This window comes from Salvelinus alpinus, chromosome 3, assembly GCF_045679555.1.
Source record: "Salvelinus alpinus chromosome 3, SLU_Salpinus.1, whole genome shotgun sequence".
In the NCBI taxonomy this organism is placed as follows: Eukaryota; Metazoa; Chordata; class Actinopteri; order Salmoniformes; family Salmonidae; genus Salvelinus; species Salvelinus alpinus.
The window spans coordinates 39271530-39295238 of record NC_092088.1 but is presented as its reverse complement, the minus strand read 5'-3'; the positions used below and the strand labels follow the sequence as shown (position 1 = coordinate 39295238).

At 41.9% G+C, this 23709-nt stretch overlaps 1 protein-coding gene across 4 annotated transcripts; it reads right to left on the bottom strand.

Annotated features, from left to right (window-relative positions):
• Window positions 1-2690: 2690 nt before the first annotated feature.
• LOC139570665 (tubulin--tyrosine ligase-like) lies at window positions 2691-22086 on the bottom strand. Of its 4 annotated transcripts, XM_071392737.1 has the most exons (8): window positions 21597-22086; window positions 20980-21095; window positions 17433-17511; window positions 17073-17305; window positions 16681-16816; window positions 16215-16484; window positions 15885-16028; window positions 2691-7115 (listed from the first exon to the last, which is right to left on the bottom strand). In XM_071392737.1, the coding sequence occupies exons 3-8, from the start codon at window positions 17492-17494 to the stop codon at window positions 6914-6916; spliced, it is 1047 nt and encodes a 348-aa protein (XP_071248838.1). In that variant the 5' UTR covers window positions 17495-17511; window positions 20980-21095; window positions 21597-22086; the 3' UTR covers window positions 2691-6913. The 4 variants fall into 4 exon arrangements, with proteins under 4 accessions (XP_071248838.1, XP_071248835.1, XP_071248837.1 ...); XM_071392734.1 differs by lacking the exons at window positions 20980-21095; window positions 21597-22086 and adding an exon at window positions 18160-19011; XM_071392736.1 differs by lacking the exons at window positions 2691-7115; window positions 20980-21095; window positions 21597-22086 and adding exons at window positions 11155-13688; window positions 18160-19013.
• Window positions 22087-23709: the final 1623 nt, after the last annotated feature.

The window sequence follows — 23709 nt, the reverse complement described above, 5'->3', positions numbered from 1 at the left end:
TGTCTTATGTCAGTTAGGATCACCACTTTATTTTAAGAATGTGAAACGTCAGAATAATAGTAGAGAGTGATTTATTTCAGCTTTTATTTCTTTCATCACATTCCCAGTGGGTCAGACGTTTACATACACTCAATTAGTATTTGGTAGCATTGACTTTAAATTGTTTAACTTGGGTCAAACGTTTCAGGTAGCCTTCCACAAGCTTCCCACAATTAGTTGGGTGAATTTTGGCCCATTCCTCCTGACAGAGCTGGTGTAACTGAGTCAGGTTTGTTGGCCTCCTTGTTCGCACATGCTTTTTCAGTTCTGCCCACAAAATTTTTATAGGATGAGGTCAGGGCTTCGTGATGGCCACGCCAATACCTTGACTTTGTTGTCCTTAAGCCATTTCCCACAACTTTGAAATATGCTTGGGGCCATTGTCCATTTGGAAGACCCATTTGCGACCAAGCTTTAACTTCCTGACTGATGTCTTGAGATGTTGCTTCAATATATCCACATAATTTTCCTTCCTCATGCTGCCATCTATTTTGTGAAGTGCACCAGTCCCTCCTGCAGCAAAGCACCCCCACAACATGATGCTGCCACCCCCGTGCTTCACGGTTGGAATGGTGTTCTTCGGCTTGCAAGCATCTCCCTTTTTCCTCCAAACATAACGATGGTCATTATGGCCAAACAGTTATATTTTTGTTTCATCAGACCAGAGGACATTTCTCCAAAAAGTACTATCTTTGTCCCCTCGTGCAGTTGCAAACCGTAGTCTGGCTTTTTAAATGGCGGTTTTGGAGCAGTGGCTTCTTCCTTGCTGAGCGGCCTTTTAGGTTATGTCGATATACTACTCGTTTTACTGTGGATATAGATACTTTTGTACCTGTTTCCTGCAGCATCTTCACAAGGTCCTTTTGCTGTTGTTCTGGGATTGATTTGCATTTTTTCGCACCAAAGTACGTTCATCTCTAGGAGACAGAACGCGTCTCCTTCCTGAGCGGTATGATGGCTGCGTGGTCCCTTGCGTACTATTGTTTATACAGATGAACGTGGTACCTTCAGACGTTTGGAAATTGCTCCCAAGGATGAACCAGACTTGTGGAGGTCTTGTGGAGTGGTAGAAAAACGTGTTTTAATCCAACCTAAGTGTATGTAAACTTCCGACTTCAACTGTACATCAGATCTCAGTTGCTCTATGTATTGATTTTGACCGAGTTCGAGAGCATCAAAACTGTTGTATTATGGGTAAACTGTGACCGACTGATAATATTGAGTAGTTATTTATGATGCAAGATGATTTGTAGATCAGTCAGACTCAACTAGCCTTTAATGTCAGCTGCAATGTGGAAAGCCTTTTGTGTGAGTGGTCTATTGCGGAGTCAACGTGACTGTCATTCATAGTTGGCAATTATGTACAACAAATTATTATGCCACAATATCTACAGTATGAGTCAAAAGTTTGAACAAACCTACCCATTCAAGGGTATTTCAAATGTATTACTATTTTCTACATTGTAGAATAGTTGTGATTACGTCAAAACTATTTAATAACACATATGGAATCATGTAGGAACCAAAAAGGTGTTAAACAAATCTAAATATATTTTATATTTGAGATTCTTCATAGTAGGCACCCTTTGCCTTGATGACAGCTTTGCACACTCTTGGCATTCTCTCAACCAGCTCAATGAGGTAGTCACCTGGAATGCATTTCAAATAACAGGTGTGCCTTGTTAAAAGTTAATTTGGGGAATTTCTTTCCTTCTTAATGTATTTGACCCAATCAGTTGTGTTGTGACAAAGTAGGGGTGTTATACAGAAGATAGCCCTATTTGGTAAAAGACCAAGTCCATGTTATGGCAAGAACAGCTCAAATAAGCAAAGAGAAACAACAGCCCATCATTAATTTAAGACATGAAGGTCAGTCAATCCAGAACATTGAGAAACTTGAAAGTTTCTTCAAGTGCAGTCACAAAAACCATCAAGCGCTATGATGAAACTGGCTCTCATGAGGACCACCACAGGAAAGGAAGAGAGTTAGCTCTGCTGCAGAAGTTCATTAGAGTTACCAGCCTCAGAAATTGCAGCCCAAATAAATGCTTCACAGAGTTCAAGTAACAGACACATCTCAACATCAACTGTTCAGAGGATATTGCATGAATCAGGCCTTCATGGTCGAATTGCTGCAAAGAAACCACTACTAAAAGGACAGCAATAAGAAGACTTGCTTGGGCCAAGAAACACAAGCAATGGACAGTAGACTGGTGGAAATCTGTCCTGTCATCTGATGAGTCTAAATTTGACCAAGAAGGAGAGTGATGGAGTGCTGCATCAGATGACCTGGCCTCCACAATCACCCGACCTCAACACAATTGAGATGGTTTGGGATGAGTTGGACCGCAGAGTGAAGAAAAAGCTCATATGTGGGAACTCCTTCAAGACTGTTGGAAAAACATTACAGGTGAAGCTGGTTGAGAGTGTGCAAAGCTGTCATCAAAAACACTTTTTTGGTTCCATGATTTCATGTGTTATTTCATAGAGTTGATGTCTACACTATTATTCTACAATGTAGAAAACAGTAAAAATAAAGAAAAACTTTTGAATGAGTAGGTTTTCTAAAACTTTAGACTAGTTCTGTATATTATATCTAGTGTACATCCCTGGGTCTTATATCAGTTTACACCACAAGAGAAGTCAGGAGCCGCAGATCAACAATTCATTTTATTCTACATACATTTTTTACCCAATCAAATTTTCATGCAAAAGTTTGAGAAACATTAGCAAAAGAAAAACACATCATAGGCATTCCTCTGACTACATACAGTACAGTAAAATCTTGTTGACTGGAGGAGAGCTTAACATTTCAAATGTGCCAATGTTGCTGTTATGTCTTATACGGATTTCTTTCTTCTTGGCTGCCTTGGTTTAGTGAAAAATGTTTGATAATGACAGATTTAAGTCACTTCATCTCCCATGGCAGTACACTCAAAGGAAGTTACACATTGCTCTTTAAAGGCCTTGAAATACCTACAACTCACATTCATAGCTAGAGAAGTAATAGTACGGGGGAAAAGAAAGACATTCATTTTAGACATAAAGACATTTTCTTTGGTAAGAAATAGGAATTCACAAAATACGATGATAATGCAAGTAATTAAAAATGGGAAACGTTCAGTGCAAATAAACTGAGGAGAACCAGACGTTACAAGAGATTGAACAATTAACAGTCACACAGACCAGATAGCAATAGCCAAATGTATCTTTTTGCAATCAAACAAATGAAAGGTGCATTTATATGAAGGAGGTTTATTGCGTCTTCCAAACATCAAGAGGCAATTCCCACTAAGACACCCCTTCCCTTGGATTGAAAGACATTTCCCTAATTTTGATAATACTGATAGTCTTTGGATATTTTCCAATATGTTGAATAATAAAGTTTAGCTCTTACCAAAAAAATTTAAATCTAGAAACAAACTCCCCCCCCTATGATATACAATCTAACTGAACATTCAACGGCAAATACTATATAATATAATTCATAGCCATTGTATGTTTTGACCATGTGCATATCAAATAGATTATATTTTAGCAGTCATTCACTTGTCCGTACATCATTCCCCATAGCAATCTTGTAAACATAAGATACGGATTAAAATATAAATATGTGCCAATGTTGTCCCTTAACCGGTGTTTCACTCAAAACATGTTGAAGCATGACCTCAACTAAAATATTTGAAAATGTGTGATAATGAAGAGAAGCGGTAGTGGTTAAAGGGGCAGTCTGCAGTTGTACCCATTGATTCTTGAAGAATATAACTTGCACATGCCTCATGAGTTAAGTTAAACTGTCATATCCCATCAGAACCCAAAATACACGATATATTCAAAAGTATGTGGACACCCCTTCAAATTAGTTGACTTGGCTATTTCAGCCTCACCCTTGCTGACATGTGTATAAAATCGAGCACACAGCCATGCAATCTCCATACACAAACCTTGGCAGTAGAATGGCCTTACTGAAGAGCTCAGTGAGTTTCAACATGGCACAGTCATAGGATGCCACCTTTCCAATAAGTCAGTTCGTAAAATTTCTGCCCTGTTAAGAGCTGCCCCGGTCAACTGTAAGTTCTGTTATTGTGAAGTGGAAACTTTTAAGAGCAACAATGGCTCAGCCTTGAAGTGGTAGGCCACACAAGTACACAGAACGGGACTGAGTGCTGAAGCGTGTAAAAATTGTCTGTCCTTGGTTGCAACACTACCGAGTTCCAAACTGCCTCTGGAAGCAACGTCAGCACAAGAACTGTTCGTCGGGAGCTTCATGAAATGGGATTCCATGGTCCAGCAGCCGCACACAAGCCTACGATCTCCATGCGCAATGCCAAGCGTTGACTGGCGTGGTGTAAAGCTCGCCACCATTGGACTCTGGAGCGACGAATCACGCTTCAACAACTGGCAGTCCAACGGACAAATCTGGGTTTGGCAGATGCCAGGAGAACGCTACCTGCCCAAATCCATAGTTTGGAGGAATAATCGTCTGAGGAATAATGTTCTGGGGCTGTTTTCCATGGTTCGGGCTAGGCCCCTTAGTCCAGTGAAGTGAAATCTTAATGCTACAGCATATAATGACATTCTAGACAATTCTGTGCTTACAACTTTGTGGCAACATTTTGGGGAAGGCCCTTTCCTGTTTTAGCATGACAATGCCCCTGTGCACAAAGCAAGGTTCATACAGAAATGTTTTGTCGACATCTGTGTGGAAGAACTTGACTGGCCTGCATAGAGCCCTGACATCAACCCCATCGAACACCTTTAGGATGAATTGGTACGCCAACTGCGAGCCAGGCCTAATCACCCAACATCAGTGCCCGACCTCACTAATACTCTTGTGGCTGAATGGAAGCAAGTCCCAGCAGCAATGTTCCAACATCTAGTGGAAAGCCTTCCCAGAAGAGTGGAGGCTGTTATAGCAGCAAAGGGGGACCAAGTCCATGTTTATGCCGATAATTGTTTTAATGAGATGTTCAACGAACAGGTGTCCACATACTTTTGGTCATGTAGTGTATATGCTTGGTTTACTTCAATGTTTGTAAACAAACAATAGCCTAAAAACATGGTTAAAACTATCATGTTGATATCATGGATGGACAGTCCTTGCATCCATAGCTCGGTCTATGAATTTGAGAGTGGTTACATTTTTCCAGCCGCATCCCCGTAGCTTTTTACCGAAACAGAAGCACTTCGTTATCGTTTCAACTGCGGATTGCCCCTTTTAAGGGACTAACTAATACTTAAAACAAACGTTTAACAGACGAAGTAACTTAATCAAAGAGTTAACTGTGGGTGATAATGCTACAAAGCCTCTGTAAACTGAACGTGGTCAGGTTGTCTACACTGAATATTACAGTTTAACACAGACAGACAAGGGCAGGGAAAACTACTTGTTAGCATGCATGCATAACAACTCCACGTACTATCATGGAAGCTATGCAACACCATAACCAACAGCGTTAGAAGTCTAAAAATCCTTTAAAAAATAAAAATAAGAATAATACTTGCGTTGACAAAGTCGTTTTGTGGGTTTGAAGCTACTACGTTTACTACAGGTTTTCAAAGGAAGCAAGCAAAAACTAACAAGAAACTCACTTTCTATGAAATAGACCATTTAAAAAAAAGGCAGCTCTTGGCTAAGAACCATCAGTATTAGAGGCAAAAGGGAGAGTAGGCCTACTTCCATTATGACACACAACAGACACAGTAACATGCTTCCACACCGACATGCAATCTCTATTAAAATCACAAACAAAAAACAGATCTACAGCTGTAGTGGAGATCCCCATGCATAACCGTGTAACAGTTTGACCGGTAGAACCTTTAGAAGGTTCAAATGGGTTGAAATGTTCTGAAGTTGCAAAGCTAGTCTCAAATTAAACAGGGGAGGTTTATCTCTAGTCCGTCCACAAATGCTCTTTGTTGACAGAGGAAAAAAAGAGTAATCTGTCTAGGAATCTTTTATAGTGTGAATGAACAACACTGACTAAATGAACTTGAATAAAAGTCTGTCAAAATGGAAGACCTAACACTACACAGCGTGCATGGAATAATAGCTATCAAATAGCTATAATACAATTACAGTAGCAATAAAATGTAGCCTATTTTCTGCTTTGATCCTCTTTTAAAATACAGTACAAAAAACACTCCGGGGCTTTGTGAATAACCATGATATGAAGTATGCCTATAATCAATGTCAGGTATTCATATCAAGATGTAGGAACGTCCCGTCCCCCCCCCCCCCCCCCCCTGATAATGCTAACTTTTGTGGATAAAATCCAAAGATCTCCAAACCCAGAGAAAAAAAAGACTAGACCACACAGACATACACACTTGCCTGACCGACAATACACAGGCTCACATAACACACACAGTAGCAGAGGCGCTATGCTAAATCGACAGGTTGCATCTTTAAGGGGGTATGGGTGGAGATGTAAGGCACTAAAGTCTGTAGAATAAGTGAAGCGTCCCCTCCATCTTCAGAGGTCGTCCATACAGTCTCGGGGCGCAGTCTAAGGGAATCTCTTCTTGTTCTGGGACCCCCAAATCCGTCATCAGTCTGTCGCCAATTTATCTTAATCCTCATCACCATCCGAACATTCACCAAGTCTACACACATTCATTTTCTGCATGCCTGTCCAGGCTTTCCTCTGAAATGCGCTTCCACTGTGGGGTTATGGGGAGGAGAATGTGGTAGCATATACGAGAAAGTCACACAATCTTCAGTCAATCACAAGGGTATTCCCATTCGAGACAAAACTTGCCATGCAAGAACCAATGAGATGGCAAAGCTTCCTGGCCTGTGGGACATCACGGGAAAAGCGTAGGAGTGAGGAGCAGAGGGCAGAGGTTGGAACTTCTGAAGCAGAGGAGGGACTTACAATCGGGTGAATGGGCCCACGTTGAGGGGTCCTCTCAGTTTCGGCGAGGAACAGGATGAATTGAGAGTGGAAAAGGAGGGGGAGGAGGAGTAAGGAGCGGGGGAGGAGGAAGATGATCGTTCGGAATCATTGTTCAGTGGGAAGACACTGGAGATGGCTACGTCCACGATACCTTGGCATAGCTCCGGGTAGAGTTTCCTAGAGGATGGAGAGAGAGTGCAATTAATAAGATGCCCCTTAAAATCAGGCTTAGTGAGATGATACTGGGAAAAATGAATGATTCAAAGGACAATTTTACAAGCACATTTAGGTTCACTGGCACGTCAGTCATCAAAAGACACAACATTAATTAAGCCTAATATGGGGGGTTGACATAGCTTTGAACAATGGAACAAACATTTTCAAAATAATTCAAATCTCTGCCCAAACCTCTCGGTTGGACAGAAACTAGCGTGAACGAGCAAATATATAACTGACACACATTGTGTTACGTTACAGCCTTATTCTAAAATAGATTAAATCGTTTTTTCGCCTCAATCTAAACACAATACCACAAAGCAAAAACAGGTTTTAGAATTTTTTGTAAATTTCTTTAAAATAAAAAGCTGAAATATCAAACAAGTATTCAGACCCTTTACTCAGTACTTTGCTGAAAAACCTTTGGCAGCGAATACAGCCTCAAGTCTTCTTGTGTATGACGCTAACACCTTGGCACAGGTGTATTTGGGGAGTTTCTCCCATTCTTCTCAAGCTCCGTCGGGTTGGATGGCGAGCGTCGCTGCACAGCTATTTTCAGGTCTCTCCAGAGATGTTCATTCGTGTTCAAGTCTGGGCTCTGGCTGGGCCACTAAAGGACATTCAGAGACTTGTCCCGAAGCCACTCCTGCGTTGTCTTGGCTGTGTGCTTAGAGTCGTTGTTCTGTTGGAAGGTGAACCTTCGCCCCAGTCTCAGGAACCTGAGCGCCCTGGAGCAGGTTTTCATCGAGGATCTCTGTACTTTGCTCCGTTCATCTTTCCCTCGATCCTGAAAAAAATCCACACAGCATGATTGCTGCCAACACCGTGCTTCAACGTAGGGATGTTGCCAAGTCTTCTCCAGACATGACGATCGGCATTCAGGCCAAAGAGTTCTTGTTTTCATCAGACCAGAGAATCGTATTTCTCATGGTCTGAGAGTTCTTTAAGTGCCTTTTGGGAAATTCTAAGCGGGCTGTCATATGCCTTATACTGAGGAGTGGCTTCCGTCTGGCCACTCTACCATAAATGCCTGATTGGTGGAGTGCTGCAGAGCTGGTTGTTTAAAAAATATATATATTTTCACCTTTATTTAAAACAGGTAGGCCAGTTGAGAACAAGTTCTCATTTACAACTGCGACCTGGCCAAGATAAAGCAAAACGACACAAAAAACACAGAGTTACACATGGGATAAACAAATGTACAGTCAATAACACAATAGGAAAGTCTATATTCAGTGTGTGCAAATGTAGTAAGATTAGGGAGTTAAGGCAATAAATAGGCCATAGTGGCAAAATCATTACAATTTAGCAATTAAACACTGGAGTGATAGATGTGCAGAAGATGAAGGTGCAAGTAGAGATGCTGGGGTGCAAAGGAGCAAAAAATAAATAACAATATGGGGATGAGGTAGTTGGGTGGGCTATTTACAGATGGGCTGAGTTCAGGTGCAATGATCGGTAAGCTGCTCTGACAGCTGATGCTTAAAGTTAGTGAGGGAGATATAAGTCTCCAGCTTCAGTGATTTTTGCAATTCGTTCCAGTCATTGGCAGCAGAGAACTGGAAGGAAAGGCGGGCAAATGAGGAGTTGGCTTTGGGGATGACCAGTGAAATATACCTGCTGGAGCGCCTGCTACGGGTGGGTGCTGCTATGGTGACCAGTGAGTTGAGATAAGGTGGGGCTTTACCTAGCAAAGACTTATAGATGACCTGGAGCCAGTGGGTTTGGTGATGAATATGAAGCGAGGGCCAGCCAATGAGAGCATACAGGTCGCAGTGGTGGGTAGTATATGGAGTTTTGGTGGCACTGTGATAGACTGCATCCAATTTGCTGAGTAGAGTGTGTTGGAGGCTATTTTGTAAAATGACATTGCCGAAGTCAAGGATCGGTAGGATAGTCAGTTTTACGAGAGTATGTTCAGCAGCATGAGTGAAGGATGCTTTGTTGTGAAATAAAAAGCAAATTCTAGATTGGAGATGCTTAATGTGAGTCTGGAAGGAGAGTTTACAGTCTAACCAGACACCTAGGTATTTGTAGTTGTCCACATATTCTAAGTCAGAACCGTCCAGAGTAGTGATGCTGGACGGGCGGGCAGGTGCGGGCAGCGATCGGTTGAAGAGCATGCATTTAGTTTTACTTGCATTTAAGAGCAGCTGGAGGCCACGGAAGGAGTGTTGTATGGCATTGAAGCTTGTCTGGAGGTTAGTTAACATAGTGTCCAAAGAAGGGCCAGAGGTATACAGAATGGTGTCATCTGCGTAGAAGTGGATCAGAGAATCACCAGCAGCAAGAGCGACATCATTGATATATACAGAGAAAAGAGTTGGCCCGAGAATTGAACCCTGTGGCACCCCCATAGAGACTGCCAGAGGTCCGGACAACAGGCCCTCCGATTTGACACACTGAACTCTATCTGAGAAGTAGTTGGTGAACCAGGCGAGGCAGTCATTTGATCAACCAAGGCTGTTGAGTGTGCCGATAAGAATGCGGTGATTGACAGAGTCGAAAGCCTTGGCCAGGTCGATGAAGATGGCTGCACAGTATTGTCTTTTATCGATGGTGGTTATGATATTGTTTAGGACCTTGAGTGTGGCTGAGGTGCACCCATGACCAGCTCGAATACCAGATTGCATAGCGGAGAAGGTACGGTGGGATTGAAAATGGTCGGTGATCTGTTTGTTAACTTGGCTTTCAAAGACTTTAGAAAGGCAGGGTAGGATAGATATAGGTCTGTAACAGTTTGGGTCTAAAGTGTCTCCCCCTTTGAATAGGGGGATGGCCGCAGCAGCTTTCCAATCATTAGGGATCTCAGACAATACGAAATTGAGGTTCAACAGGTTAGTAATAGGGGTTGCGGATAATTTAAGAAAGAGAGGGTCCAGATTGTTGAGCCTAGATGATTTGTAGGGGTCCAGATTTTGCCGCTCTTTCAGAACATCAGCTATCTGGATTTGGGTGAAGGGGAAATAGGGGTGGCTTGGGCAAGTTGCTGTGCGGGGTGCAAAGCTGTTGACCGGGGTAGGGGTAGCCAGGTGGAAAGCATGGCCAGCCGTAGAAAAATGCTTATTGAAATTCTTGATTATCGTGGATTTATTGGTGGTGACAGTGTTTCCTAGCCTCAGTGCAGTGGGCAGCTGGGAGGAGGTGCTCTTATTCTCCATGGACTTTACAGTGTCCCAGAACCTTTTCGAGTTTGTGCTACAGGATGCAAATTTCTGTTTGAAAAAGCTAGCCTTTGCTTTCCTAACTGCCTGTGTATATTGGTTCCTAACTTCCCTGAAAAGTTGCATATCGAAGGGCTATTCGATGCTAATGCAGTACGCCACTGGATGTTTTTGTGCTGGTCAATGGCAGTCAAGTCTGGAGTGAACCAAGGGCTATATCTGTTCTTAGTTATACATTTTTTTGATTGGGGCATGTTTATTTAAGATGGTGAGGAAAGCGCTTTTAAAGAATAACCAGGCATCCTCTACTGACGGAATGAGGTCAATATCCTTCCAGGATACCCGGTCCAGGTCGATTAGAAAGGCCTGCTCGCTGAAGTGTTTTAGGGAGCGTTTGACCGTGATGAGGGGTGGTTACGGACCCATTACAGACGCAGGCAATGAGGCAGTGGTCGCTGAGATCCTGGTTGAAGACAGCAGAGGTGTATTCAGAGGGCAGGTTGGTCAGGATGATATCTATGAGGGTGCCCGTGTTTATACGGATTTAGGGTTTTACCTGGTAGGTTCCATGATAATTTGTGAGATTGAGGGCCTCTAGCTTAGATTGTAGGACGGCCGGGGTGTTAAGCTGTTGATGGAATTTATAGGTTTAAATTAATGACTAGAATATTCCACCCTGAAGCCATATAATTGTATGAAATTGATTAGAATCATGAAATTATAATCAATTACGTGTGTAGTGCTAGTCAGTACAATTATAATAAATGATGTGTTGTAACGGCTGATCTTCAGACGAAGAGGAGGTGTAGCAGGGATCGGACCAAGACGCAGAGTGGTAAGTGTCCATGTTTTAATATAATTAATAACCGAAACAGTCCCGTGTGGCACGAACACAGACACAGGAAACAAACACCCACAAACCAACAGTGAAAACAGGCAACCTAAATATGGTTCCCAATCAGAGACAATGCAAAACACCTGTCTCTGATTGAGAACCATATCAGGCCAAATGACAAACCTAAACATAGAAACACATAACATAGACAACCCACCCCAACTCACGCCCTGACCATACTAACTAAAGACAAAACAAAGGAAAATAAAGGTCAGAACGTGTCATGTGTGTAGTTTTAGTCAGAATTAGGGTAAAACAATATAACTGTAACAATGTCTATTGTAGTATCTTAAAAACAGACTGAGCAAGATTCGGTGCCAACCTTGGCTGGGGGGCCACAGAGTACTTCCCAGGGTCTCCCTATCTTGAGGGAGGACGGGGAGTGATTCTCACGGACTCCCCTAATCTTTGTCGGCTGGGTAGCAGGACAGTATGTGCGTAGGATACCTACTGCTTGTGTGCAAATGTATGTGCGCATAAATTCTGTTTGTGTGCAAGAGTATGTGCGTAAGGAGCTAGTATAAAATGAATGGTTTTGTACAACTAACCAGCGCTCTCGTGAATAAACCTTATTGATTATCTTAGCTGGGCCTCCGTCTGTTTCATTTCAATCAGTATCTTACAAATCCTGATTAGCAGACTGAGTAGTTTAATTGAATTGGTTTATGAACATCGAGAACATAATTCTCATGACATAAGCACATCCCAGTTTAGGTCATCTAACAGTACAAACTCTGAAGATAAATGGGGGGGCAATTAATTCACATATAGTGTCCAGGGCACAGCTGGGGTCTGAGGGGGTCTATAACAACCTTATTTCTGGAAAGGTGGATTTTTAAAAGTAGAAGCACGAACTGTTTGGGCAGAGACCTGGATTTTTTTTTTATTTTTTTTTTATTTAACCTTTATTTAACCAGGTAGGCAAATTGAGAACACGTTCTCATTTACAATTGCGACCTGGCCAAGATAAAGCAAAGCAGTTCGACACATACAACAACACATAGTTACACATGGAGTAAAACAAACATATAGTCAATAATACAGTGAAAAAAAATCAAAATAAGTCTATATACAATGTGAGCAAGTGAGGTGAGATAAGGGAGGTGAAGGCAAACAAATATATGTATAAATAAATAAAAATATAAAAGGCCATGGAGGCGAAGAGTACAACACAGCAAGTAAAAAAAAAAAAAAAAAAAAAAAACAATGGAATGGTTGGTTTGCAGTGGAAGAAAGTGCAAAGTAGAGACAGAAATAATGGGGTGCAAAGGAGCAAAATAAATTAATAAATAAATACAGTAGGTAAAGAGGTAGTTGTTTGGGCTAAATTGTAGATGGGTTATGTACAGGTGCAGTAATCTATGAGCTGCTCTGACAGCTGGTGCTTAAAGCTAGTGAGGGAGATAGGTGTTTCCAGTTTCAGAGATTTTTGTAGTTCGTTCCAGTCATTGGCAGCAGAGAACTGGAAGGAGAGGCGTCCAAAGGAAGAATTGGTTTTGGGGGTGACTAGAGAGATATACCTGCTGGAGCGCGTGCTACAGGTAGGTGCTGCTATGGTGACCAGCGAGCTGAGATAAGGGGGGACTTTACCTAGCAGGGTCTTGTAGATGACCTGGAACCAGTGGGTTTGGCGACGAGTATGAAGCGAGGGCCAGCCAACGAGAGTGTACAGGTCGCAGTGGTGGGTAGTATATGGGGCTTTGGTGACAAAACGGATGGCACTGTGATAGACTGCATCCAATTTATTGAGTAGGGTTTTGGAGGCTATTTTGTAAATGACATCACCGAAGTCGAGGATTGGTAGGATGGTCAGTTTTACAAGGGTATGTTTGGCAGCATGAGTAAAGGATGCTTTGTTGCGGAATAGGAAGCCAATTCTAGATTTGACTTTGGATTGGAGATGTTTGATGTGAGTCTGGAAGGAGAGTTTACAGTCTAACCAGACACCTAGGTATTTGTAGGTGTCCACATATTCTAAGTCAGAGCCGTCCAAAGTAGTGATGTTGGACAGGCGGGCAGGAGCAGGCAGTGATCGGTTGAAGAGCATGCATTTGGTTTTACTTGTATTTAAGAGCAGTTGGAGGCCACGGAAGGAGAGTTGTATGGCATTGAAGCTCGCCTGGAGGGTTGTTAACACAGTGTCAAAAGAAGGGCCAGAAGTATACAGAATAGTGTCGTCTGCGTAGAGGTGGATCAGAGAATCACCAGCAGCAAGAGCGACATCATTGATGTAAACAGAGAAGAGAGTCGGTCCAAGAATTGAACCCTGTGGCACCCCCATAGAGACTGCCAGAGGCCCGGATAGCATGACAGAACTCTGCAGGCTATCTTTGCAGTAGATTGCAACTCCACCCCCTTTGGCAGTTCTTTCTTGACGGAAAATGTTGTAGTTGGGGATGGAAATGTCCGAATTTTTGGTGGCCTTCCTAAGCCAGGATTCAGACATGGCTAGGACATCAGGGTTGGAGGAGTGTGCTAAAGCAGTGAAAAAACAAAGGCCTCTAATGTTAACATGCATGAAACCAAGGCTTTTACAGTTACAGAAGTCAACAAATGATAGCGGCTGGGGAATAGGAGTGGAACTGGGGTCTACAGGGCCTGGGTTAATCTCTACATCACCAGAGGAACAGAGGAGGAGTAGGATAAGGGTACAGCTAAGGGCTATAAAAACTGTTTGTTTAGTGCGTTGGGGACAGAGAATAAAAGGAGCAGATTTCTGGGCGTGGTAGAATAGATTCAAGGCATAATGTACAGACAAGGATATGGTAGAATGTGTGTACAGTGGAGGTAAACCTAGGCGTTGAGTGATGATGAGAGGTTTCGTCTCTGGAGGCACCAGTTAAGCCAGGTGAGGTCTCCACATGTGTGTGGGGTGGGACAAAAGAGCTATATAGGGCATTTTGAGCGGGACTGAGGGCTCTACAGTGAAATAAAACAATTAGAACTAGCCAAGACAGCAGTAGACAAGGCATATTGACATTAGAGAGAGGCATAAAGCAATCACAGGTGTTGATCAGGAGAGCTAAGACAACGGGTCAATGGCGATGAATGGGCAGAGCGGGTCAGTTAGGTACATACAGGACCTGAGTTCAAGGCTGGGGCCGACAGGTAAACAAAATGAGGTACTGTGTTATTGAAACAGTCCAGGAGGCATCAGCTGTGTAGCAGAGTGATCATAGGGTCCAAAGAGCAGCAATAGGTGAGTCATGTGCCGTTCGCGAGTCACTACTACGCTAGGCGAGCAGGGGACACAGCGTTCAGAAAAGCTAGCGGGCTGGGGCAAGTAGATGGCTCTTCGGTGACATCGTAACAGAATAGCCTGTTGAGACCACATCGGGCGATCACGTCGGCAGTCCAGTCGTGATGGATCGGCGGGGCTCCGTGTCGACAATAAAGGGTCCAGGCCAATTAGCAAAGGATGTATTGTAGCCCTAGAATTAGCTGGTATATAGGCCTAGCTCGAGGCTAGCTCAAGGCTAGCTGGTGCTTGCTTCGGGACAGAGGCGTTAGCTAACAGTAGCCACTCGTTTGCAGCTAGCTAGCGCCGATGATCCGGCCTAATGGTCCAGAGCGGCAGGAATCCGGTGATATGGTAGAGAGAAGCAGTCCAATATGCTCCGAGTTGATATCGTGCTGTGCAGACTGGCAGGTGTTGTCCGAGCCAAGGCTGGCTGATGACCGGAAAGAAGGTGAAGACCGCTAGCCGTGGCTAACAAAGACTAGTAGCTAGTTAGCTGGCTAGCTCCGGATGGAAGTTCCAGTTATAAGGAATAAAAATAGCAGATCCGTACCAAATTCGGTGAAGCGGGTTGCAGGAAAGTATATTTAGTTTGTAGATAGAAAGTGAGATTAAGATATATACGAAAAAGACTGGCTATTTACACGGGATAAGACACGGGAACAAGACAACAACAAATACACACATCCTACTGCAATGCCATCTTGGATCATCTGGAAGGTTCTTCCATCTCCACAGAGGAACTCTGGAGCTCTGTCAGAGTGACCATCGGGTTCTTGTTCACCTTCCCGACCAAGGCCCCGATTGCTCAGTTTGGCCGGGTGGCCAGCTGTAGGAAGAGGCTTGGTGGTTACAAACGTCTTCCATTTAAGAATGATGGAGGCCACTGTGTTCTTGGGGACCTTCAATGCTGCACATTTTTTGGTACCCTTTCCCAGAATTCTGTCTTGGAGCTCTACGGACAATTCCTTCAACCTCATGGCTTGGTTTTTGCTCTGACATGCACTGTCAACTGTGGGACCTTATATAGACAGGTGTGTGCCTTTCCAAATCATATCCAAACAATTGAATTTACCACAGGTGGAATCCAATCAAGTTGTAGAAAAATCTCAAGGATGACCATGGAAACAGGATGCACCTGAGCTCAATTTAGAGTCTCACAGCAAAGGGTCTGAACCTTATGTAAATAAGGTATTTCTGTTGTTTATTTTTAATAAATGTGCAAACATTTCGAACAACCTGTTTTCACTTTGCCGTTAGGGGGTATTGTGTGTAGATTGATGAGTAATTTTTTATTTAAAAAAAAATCCATTTTAGAATAAGGCTGTAATGTAACAAAATGTGGAAAAAGGGAAAGGATCTGAAAACTTTCTGAATGCACTGTATATGTGTATATGACCACTAGGAGGAGAAGGATATAAAATAATACTGACTGCGCGCAGGCCGGCGCTCCATTGATCTCGATCAGCCACACCTTGAAGCTTTCGTCCACCATGAAGTCAAAGCCAAAGAGCTGGAAGCTCTGATAGGACAGGTGCTTAGTGCTGATGGCTGGCTCAATGCATGTCAAACAGCTCCTAGGAGACCAGACAGAACAACCATTGTCAGGAGTCTGAGTAGTGGTGTAGCAAATACCTGTACATAGCTATTTGTAGAACTATGCATGTTAGGGAAAGGTCATGTTTGCAAGGTCATCTGACAAAAAAAGGGTATTTTTCCATCTTCAATTAAGTAAGACACAGCACAGGATGAAAAGTAGCTACCTTATGATCTGCTTGATCTGAGGTAAAATGCTGGTCTCCAGTGTTATGTTGTGGGTGCTCAGCAGGTACTGCCGGAACTCGTCGAAGAACATCTCATTGCCCTCCTCGTAGCGGCCGTAGTTCTGGGAGTGCTCTTTCTGGATGCAGTGGTTAGTCAGGTGGCTGGTCATGTCCTGGAAGTTGGAGCTGTCGTAGGGCTCCGAGGCCGTCCGCAGCACACCCTCCCGGTAAAGGTAGATGTTGTACTGATGGTCCACGAGCACCCAGCTCCTAAGAACAACACAAACCCGCAGAGTCAGAGACTACTGGGCAAAACCCCAGCAATAACATTGCTTCTGTTACTGTTCCTCAGACAGCCTGAATTGTGTATTAATAAGGCTATATGGTATTTTGTTGGTAATAAATATGTAATAAACACACATTAGATGTGCTATCACTCACAAAAATATTAGTATCAGCTGCTTACCTGATGTCAAATTTACGGTTGCCAGGTTGCAGCAGTAGTGGTCTTTCTAGGTACTTCTGAATGACATGAACCTGCCCTTGATTATCAATGAACTCCAGCAATTGATTTGCATCGTAGGATATCAAAATTCCAGCACCTGGAACAAGAAAACCAACCCAAGCCTAATCTTTGTATACAATCCTTGGAATACATATTTTGCCAATAAAGAGTTTGTAACTCACTGGGCAGTCCAAGGAAACTTCCAAAAACATGAGGCAAGCATTAACTTAAAGAGAGATTCTTTAGGCAACAATACTATCATATTTTCCCCATAGTGCCCAATGACTACAGTATCTAGCAGTACTAGCTGTCAATAGAAACCCGAGCCTTCAGACGTGATGACTGGGATGTACCTTTTGCTCCAGCAGATGACTTGGCGATCCACACTGTTCCCTCTCCGCTTTCCTTCCTTGAGTGATAAGAGGCCAGGAAAACTTCTCTTTCATCTGTCTTGGGGTTACTTTTCAGGTGGCCGATGCCATTCTTTACAGGAGCGACGGGGGTATTGAGGTTAGTAGGATAGATGATGTAGGATTCAGGCAACCAGTTGCTGGGGTCTGGAAGCTCTGGGCTAGTCTTGATTAACCTGCATAATGTAAAGAAAGAGGATATTGATCATATTTACAGCATCAGTGTGAATTTGAGTGAAAGTTACAGTATCAGAGTGAAAATTATTACACAACCCTTTTCAATACCAAAGTTCAAATACCTACTTGACTAAAGATGCTTTGCGGCACAACTTGTCTGCTCCTCTGTAATAATTCACCTGTTGCATCAGTCCTGGCTCATGACCTATGGAGGATAAACAAACACACGAAGGAAAAAGTGATGACAATAGGGCGGTGTAAGCACAGGAAAGCATTTTGCATGTGTCTGGTCCTTTCCCTCCTCTGTAGTCAAACTTCAATGTGTGTGGCATTCGTACTTACATCAGAGGATGTGATTCAGTGATGTCACCAGGATAAGGTTTAAATTTCGTAACAAAGTAGCCAATATAGTCTAGACTATAGGCTCCAGGATAGTCAAGCCCAAAATATGAATCAAAAAGTGAAACAGGGGTGGGCCACAAAAAATAATTAAGGAACATTATTAGTGCTATAAGGGAATAACTTTCTTGTACTTTGCATAATACAGAAAATGCAGCAGTCCTGGTTAGACTCACAAGGAGGCTGGGAACGATGCAGTGAGTGCCATAATAGTACTGGTGGTGTGTGTGTGTGTGTGTGTGTGTGTGTGTGTGTGTGTGTGTGTGTGTGTGTGTGTGTGTGTGTGTGTGTGTATCTACTATGGGCCTCCATCAGATCTCTACATTAACTGTTTCATGCGACACAATTCATGGGTTCAACTTGAGGGTGAGAACAATAATACTGACACTCCAACAAAAGGTATTCAAAGCCATGCAATACCATTTACTGAGTTTGCCAAAAGTGCTACTCTTACCAAGCCGTCCAAATGGCAGTCTGTTCCGTTCGCCCAACATCAAATTGAATCTGGGATTATCCCTTTTCAGTCTCTTCCATTGTCCAGTTGCGACGAGAATTTTGGAAACTTCAGCATAAATAGTGCTGTTCTCGTCTCTTGCGACAAATGTATACATCGGTGCATTCATATTACAACAATAGTATATGTGCAACAGCACACAACAAAACGAATTATTAGCTAGCTAGCCCAGGTGTAGCTATTGAATTTAGCAGACTGGCTGGCAAACGCTATCTCGCGGACGGATGTCTTTGGCATGATGATGAGACAGTCATATCCAGGTTCTGAAAAAAGTGCTTCGCGTGTTCTTGTTGCTAGTGAATGTCTTTCATGATCACAAAAGTCCTAACTACTTCATGTTGCATGACTCTCGCCTAACGTTACGTTTCAGTCATGGGTGCCCAGATTTAGGGTGTGCCTGACTAACGACGTTAACGTTACTTGGTCCCACGTCTGGCTGAGATCCTCTGGCTTCTATCTGGCTTGCTTGCTAATGTTACGTAGCTAGCTAACTTGCTGTCGTTTACTGGTAGCTGAATATATTTCTTAATTGTTGTTTAAATCGTTATCTATGTAAACTGGTACTTTCCGAAGATTTTAGCTGTTTAACTTGGGAGACAAAAAAAACGACCAATGAAAAGAGATTAACATTTTCCAGTAAAGGTTATTTTAAGGAGCTTTCAAGACAACTGGGAACTCGAAAAATAAGAGCTCAAATCATGACGTCGATGATGTTCAGGCCGGAAAGACTGAGCTCTTGAAAGATGCCAGAGTTTCCGACTTCGATGACGGTTCAAAACGATTGTTCCCAGGCGGAGCTCGTTCCCCCCCCCCCCCCCCAAATTCCCAGTTGTCTTGAACGCGCTGGAGTAAATCGGAGATTTCCGAGTTCACAGTTGTGGTTATTGTAGTCTTTATATTCTGGTACCTCACTTAAGGTAATTAAATGAAATACCTTCTGCAGATTTAAAATCAACCGTTACATTTCAACGGTATATTTCCTCATAATAACAGCAATTTGGATATAACGGAAATGTTGATGTACTGGATATCCCGGTGCGGACCCCCATTTTAGAAAGGCAAGTCGCTAGATATGTTTATTTATTTTTTATTGCTCATTTTTGTCTATATATTTTTATTTTAAGTAGCTAGATAGTTTAGCCAGGCCAGGGTGTTAGCTAAAGCACATGTATTGTAGTGATTTTCACAGAAAATGTACAACTACGGCATTAACGTCTGTTACATTTTTGTAAATAATGCTGAGTGCTTTTCTAGGTCGTTCGATTATTTAAAAGGGTATCATATTTATACATCCGATTAAATATCAGCCTAATTTTTTTTTTCATTTTTGAACGCGGCACGTGTATAATTACAACCAGTTAGCAAGTCACATATTTCAGAGCTTCCTAGTTCCGAGTAGCACATTCGCAGTCGTCACTAGTTCCCACGGCCACAAATTCGACCAATCAGATAAGGGAGTGATGTTTGATAACGCGTGACCCATCAATGATTTGGTTATTTGTTAGCTATAATAAAACCAAATATTCTACATGCAGTGATAATCGGATGTCTTATTCAAACCCAGCTTGCAAGTTTATCATGATGTTTGCCCTTACTCATAGTAACTTGTCTTAACCCAAAATATTCTAATGTTTGACAGAATGTTGTCAGCTGTATAGAACACATTGTATTGCTAAAATGCGCAAACTTAATAGCTACTCACCGACACAGGATACACATTATCCCTCATGCTGGCCTTCTCCAAACCGGCAAGTTGCCCCTAACTATAGCGGCACTTCTCCACATGGCCAGACTTATAGCAGTCTTCTCTCCTTTTAAATTTTCATTCTTGAAAAATGTCATAAGGTCTGAAATAGACACCAGTCGACATACTGTACAAACAATTATCTAGGCTAAGTAATACAAAAATATTATTTATCTACTGCTCTGCTAACTAGTTCAAGTGTAGTCAGTGGCTAGCCAAGACAGAGAAAGGGGACATAATAAGTTAAACACTTTATTCAATTCAAAATCAAATTTTATTGGTCACATACACATATTTAGCAGATGTTATTGCGGGTCTAGCGAAATGCTTGTGTTCCTAGCTCCAACAGTGCAGTAGTATCTAACAATTCACAACAATCTACACAAATCTAAAAGTATTCATTTCAATGCAGATTTCAATGCGGATTCAACATGGATTGGGCACAGGTATCTGATCGCACTGGTGAACGTAGCTGAAAGCGTTGGCTAGAGGTGATATGCAGGAGCTTCCTGCAGGAATTTGTAGTCTTGCTGAGGTCTTCTCTGTTGCTAATTAGCATTTCGATTTTTGGGGTAAATTTAGACAAATATATTGATAACTCACCTTATCCGAGAAAGAATTACACCAAACACATACTGTACTTAATTTGAAGTGTTGGTAAAATTCACTATGTAAAAAATGAATGGTGGAAAGACAATTGGAACCATTGCTGCGTTTGGCCGCTAGGTTTTATGGGTATTATGATGCGTCCACTGTGTCAGACTACAGCTGCATTGTTTTTAAAATGGCATTTAAACAAACGGACAAGTAGATCACGTAAAGTAAAACATACACACTTTCGCATAAATATTCCGTTTTTTTTCTTTTTAAATTAGTTAATTTTTTGGCTAATTTAAGATTTCAACCCTGTTGATTTATTTGGCACTTACTACGGTCATTTTTTTATTTTTACATCTTAAATAAATGCAGCTATAGACTTTTACGAACAGTAGGTAGATATACTTTTTCATATTTACCTTAAAACCAGGAAAGTAAAGCAGATAACTTGTGCGATGTTTATTATCACCTTGCAGTCCAGCTTTTTATTTTTTTTAATCAGTTTCCATCTCTGTGCAAAGGCATGGTCTTCAAGCTACGGAAGATGGCAAAACAGTATTATAATAATTGATTGGAATTGCATCGCACTTTTCTAAACACCCCAAAGCTCTTTGCAGTGTTTCCTGTGCATCTGTTAAAGGTAAAGAATACGATAGGCGAGGGATTGGGAGGGATGGTAGGATTAGGGGGAACTAATAAAGGAAAATATATTTTAAAATATATATTATATTGGAAATGATGCAGACAATTACATTGACGGAAGCCACAATCTATCTGCAATATTAAAGCTGATCTACCCCCCCCCCAAAAAATTTTTAAAAAAAATATATATAGAAATAATATGATAGGCTATATTACTATTATAATGAAAGGCTTGTAGAGAATCTAAAAACGAACAATGTTGCTCTATCAAATAGAATAACTCTGTGGTTGGAATGGAATCCATTATGCTAGTTAACTAGCTCATTTTAGATGAGAGTTGCAAGTTAGCTATAACTAGTATATTAGTTAACTAAAAAAGAAAAAGACAACTTACCCTTTTGTCCTTTCACAATGTTATGAACGTCAGTGGCGTTGCCGAATGTATTGGTGGTTCCCAGTTGTCTTGAACGTCCTGATTCTCAGTTGTTTTGAACATGGCATACTTAGTTATGTGTGTCCCATTCAAAACAACTTGAAACTCGGAAATCCCCGTCTTCTGATTTCAGTGCATTCAAGACAACTGGGAACTCGGGAAAAAAACTACCTCCGACTGGGAAAAATAGTTTTGAACGGTCATCCAACTCCGAATTCCAAGTCGACAACTCTTGCATTACATTTAAGTCATTAAGCATCTTTCTAGAACTCGGACTTTCCGACCTGAAGATCATTGACGTCATGATTTGATCTAATTTCTTTCCAAATTCGCAATTGTCTTGAAAACACCATTAAACATAAAACTTGAACTCGAAATATACCGAAACCGGTAAACGTGTTATTACACTCCCTCACCTGATTGGTCGTGTAGACAGGCCTTGTGACTTTGTAGTTGTGGTAACTAGTGACGATCTAGCTAAGCTGATGCGCAGAAACACGTCATCGGGTCTAACAGTCATCTTGCGCCGAACTGCGCATGTAAAGGCGGTCAAATGAGAGGAACTCCAATATGAAGTTGTTTACGGAAAGAAAACGTGTCAGTCTGTCAATTTTATGAGGTTGGAGTAATTACATGTTCAACTACTTATGGCAATTTACAACTAAGGAATAATGTTTATCTTCTCTCAATTGGCTGCCGACTGACTGATCTACAAATAACTTTGCATCATAAATAACTACTCTATTTGTTGATAAGTCAGTCACAATTTACCCATGATACACTACAGTTTTTGATCCTCTCGAACATGGCCATTGACTTCTCAAACCCCAAAGCGGTCTGCTTTGTCTCTTTCGCAAGCGTTCCTGGAAGTCTCGCGATGTTGCGCCTCTGGGTTTAGAAAGTCTGTTCTAAGGGTCAAAAGGTTTTGATAGAGAAAGTTTTTATTTTTTGTCTAAAAGAAACCTCTATTTTGGTTGTTTGAAATGGATACAGATGTAATCTCTGAATTCATGTATCTTATTCTCTTGAGAGTATTGCCTAATAATGGTCAGTTGAGCTTGCCTCCTATTCAATCAATACCCAGCAGATCTTATAAATTATGAGACATATAGTGAAAAACAATGCACAGCAATGTCCGGGGTCCAAGCCTGTTTGGACACGTGGCTAGACATGACTGATTGACTAGACTGGGCGGACTACACTTGACTAATTAGACTTGAACTGAACTTACTGGACTGGCCCGGACTATCCCCAATTAAACAAAATATATTTGAATTCCCACAGTACGCTATAAATGTTCTGCTATTAGCTACAGTGGCAAGAAAAAGTATGTGAACCCTTTGGAATTACCTGGATTTCTGCATAAATTGGTCATAAAATTTGATCTGATCTTCGTCTAAGTCACAACAATAGACAAACAGTCTGCTTAAACTAATAACAAACAATTATACATTTTCATGTCTTTATTGAACACACTGTGTAAACATTCACAGTGTAGGGTGGGAAAAGTATGTGAATAACTGGTTGACCCTCCTTTGGCAGCATAAACTTAACCAAATGTTTTCTGTAGTTGTGGATCAGACCTGCACAATGGTCAGGAGGAATTTTGGACCATTCATGTTTACAAAACTGTTTCAGTTCAGCAATATTCTTGGGATGTCTGGTGTGAACTGCTCGAGGTCATGCCACAGCATTTTAAAATCGGGTTGAGGTCAGGACTCTGAAGGCATATTTTCTTCTGTTGAAGCCATTCTGTTGTTGATTTACTTTGGTGTTTTAGGTCGTTGTCCTGTTGCATCACCCAACTTCTGTTGAGCTTCAATTGGCAGACAGATAACCTAACATTCTCCTGCAAAATGTCTTGATAAACTTCATAATACATTTTTTCCATTGATGATTGCTAGCGGTTCAGGCCCTGAGGCAGCCCCAAACTATAATGCTCCCTCCACCATACTTTACAGTTGGGATGAAGTTTTGATGTTGGTGTGCCCCCCCCCCATAGTGTTGTGTGTTCCTTCCAAACAACTCAACTGTAGTTTCATCTGTCCACAGAATATTTTGCCAGAAGCGCTGT

Bases quoted from the DNA above. Each gene is read 5' to 3' on its own strand.
- LOC139570665 (XM_071392734.1), bottom strand. From the start codon at position 18,328: ATGAATGCACCGATGTATACATTTGTCGCAAGAGACGAGAACAGCACT. The intron at 17,512-18,159 runs GTAAGAGTAGCA...TATCCTCCATAG, and splicing joins ACTGCCATTTGGACGGCTTG to GTCATGAGCCAGGACTGATG. The intron at 16,029-16,214 runs GTAGCTACTTTT...CTGGTCTCCTAG, and splicing joins CAGATCAAGCAGATCATAAG to GAGCTGTTTGACATGCATTG.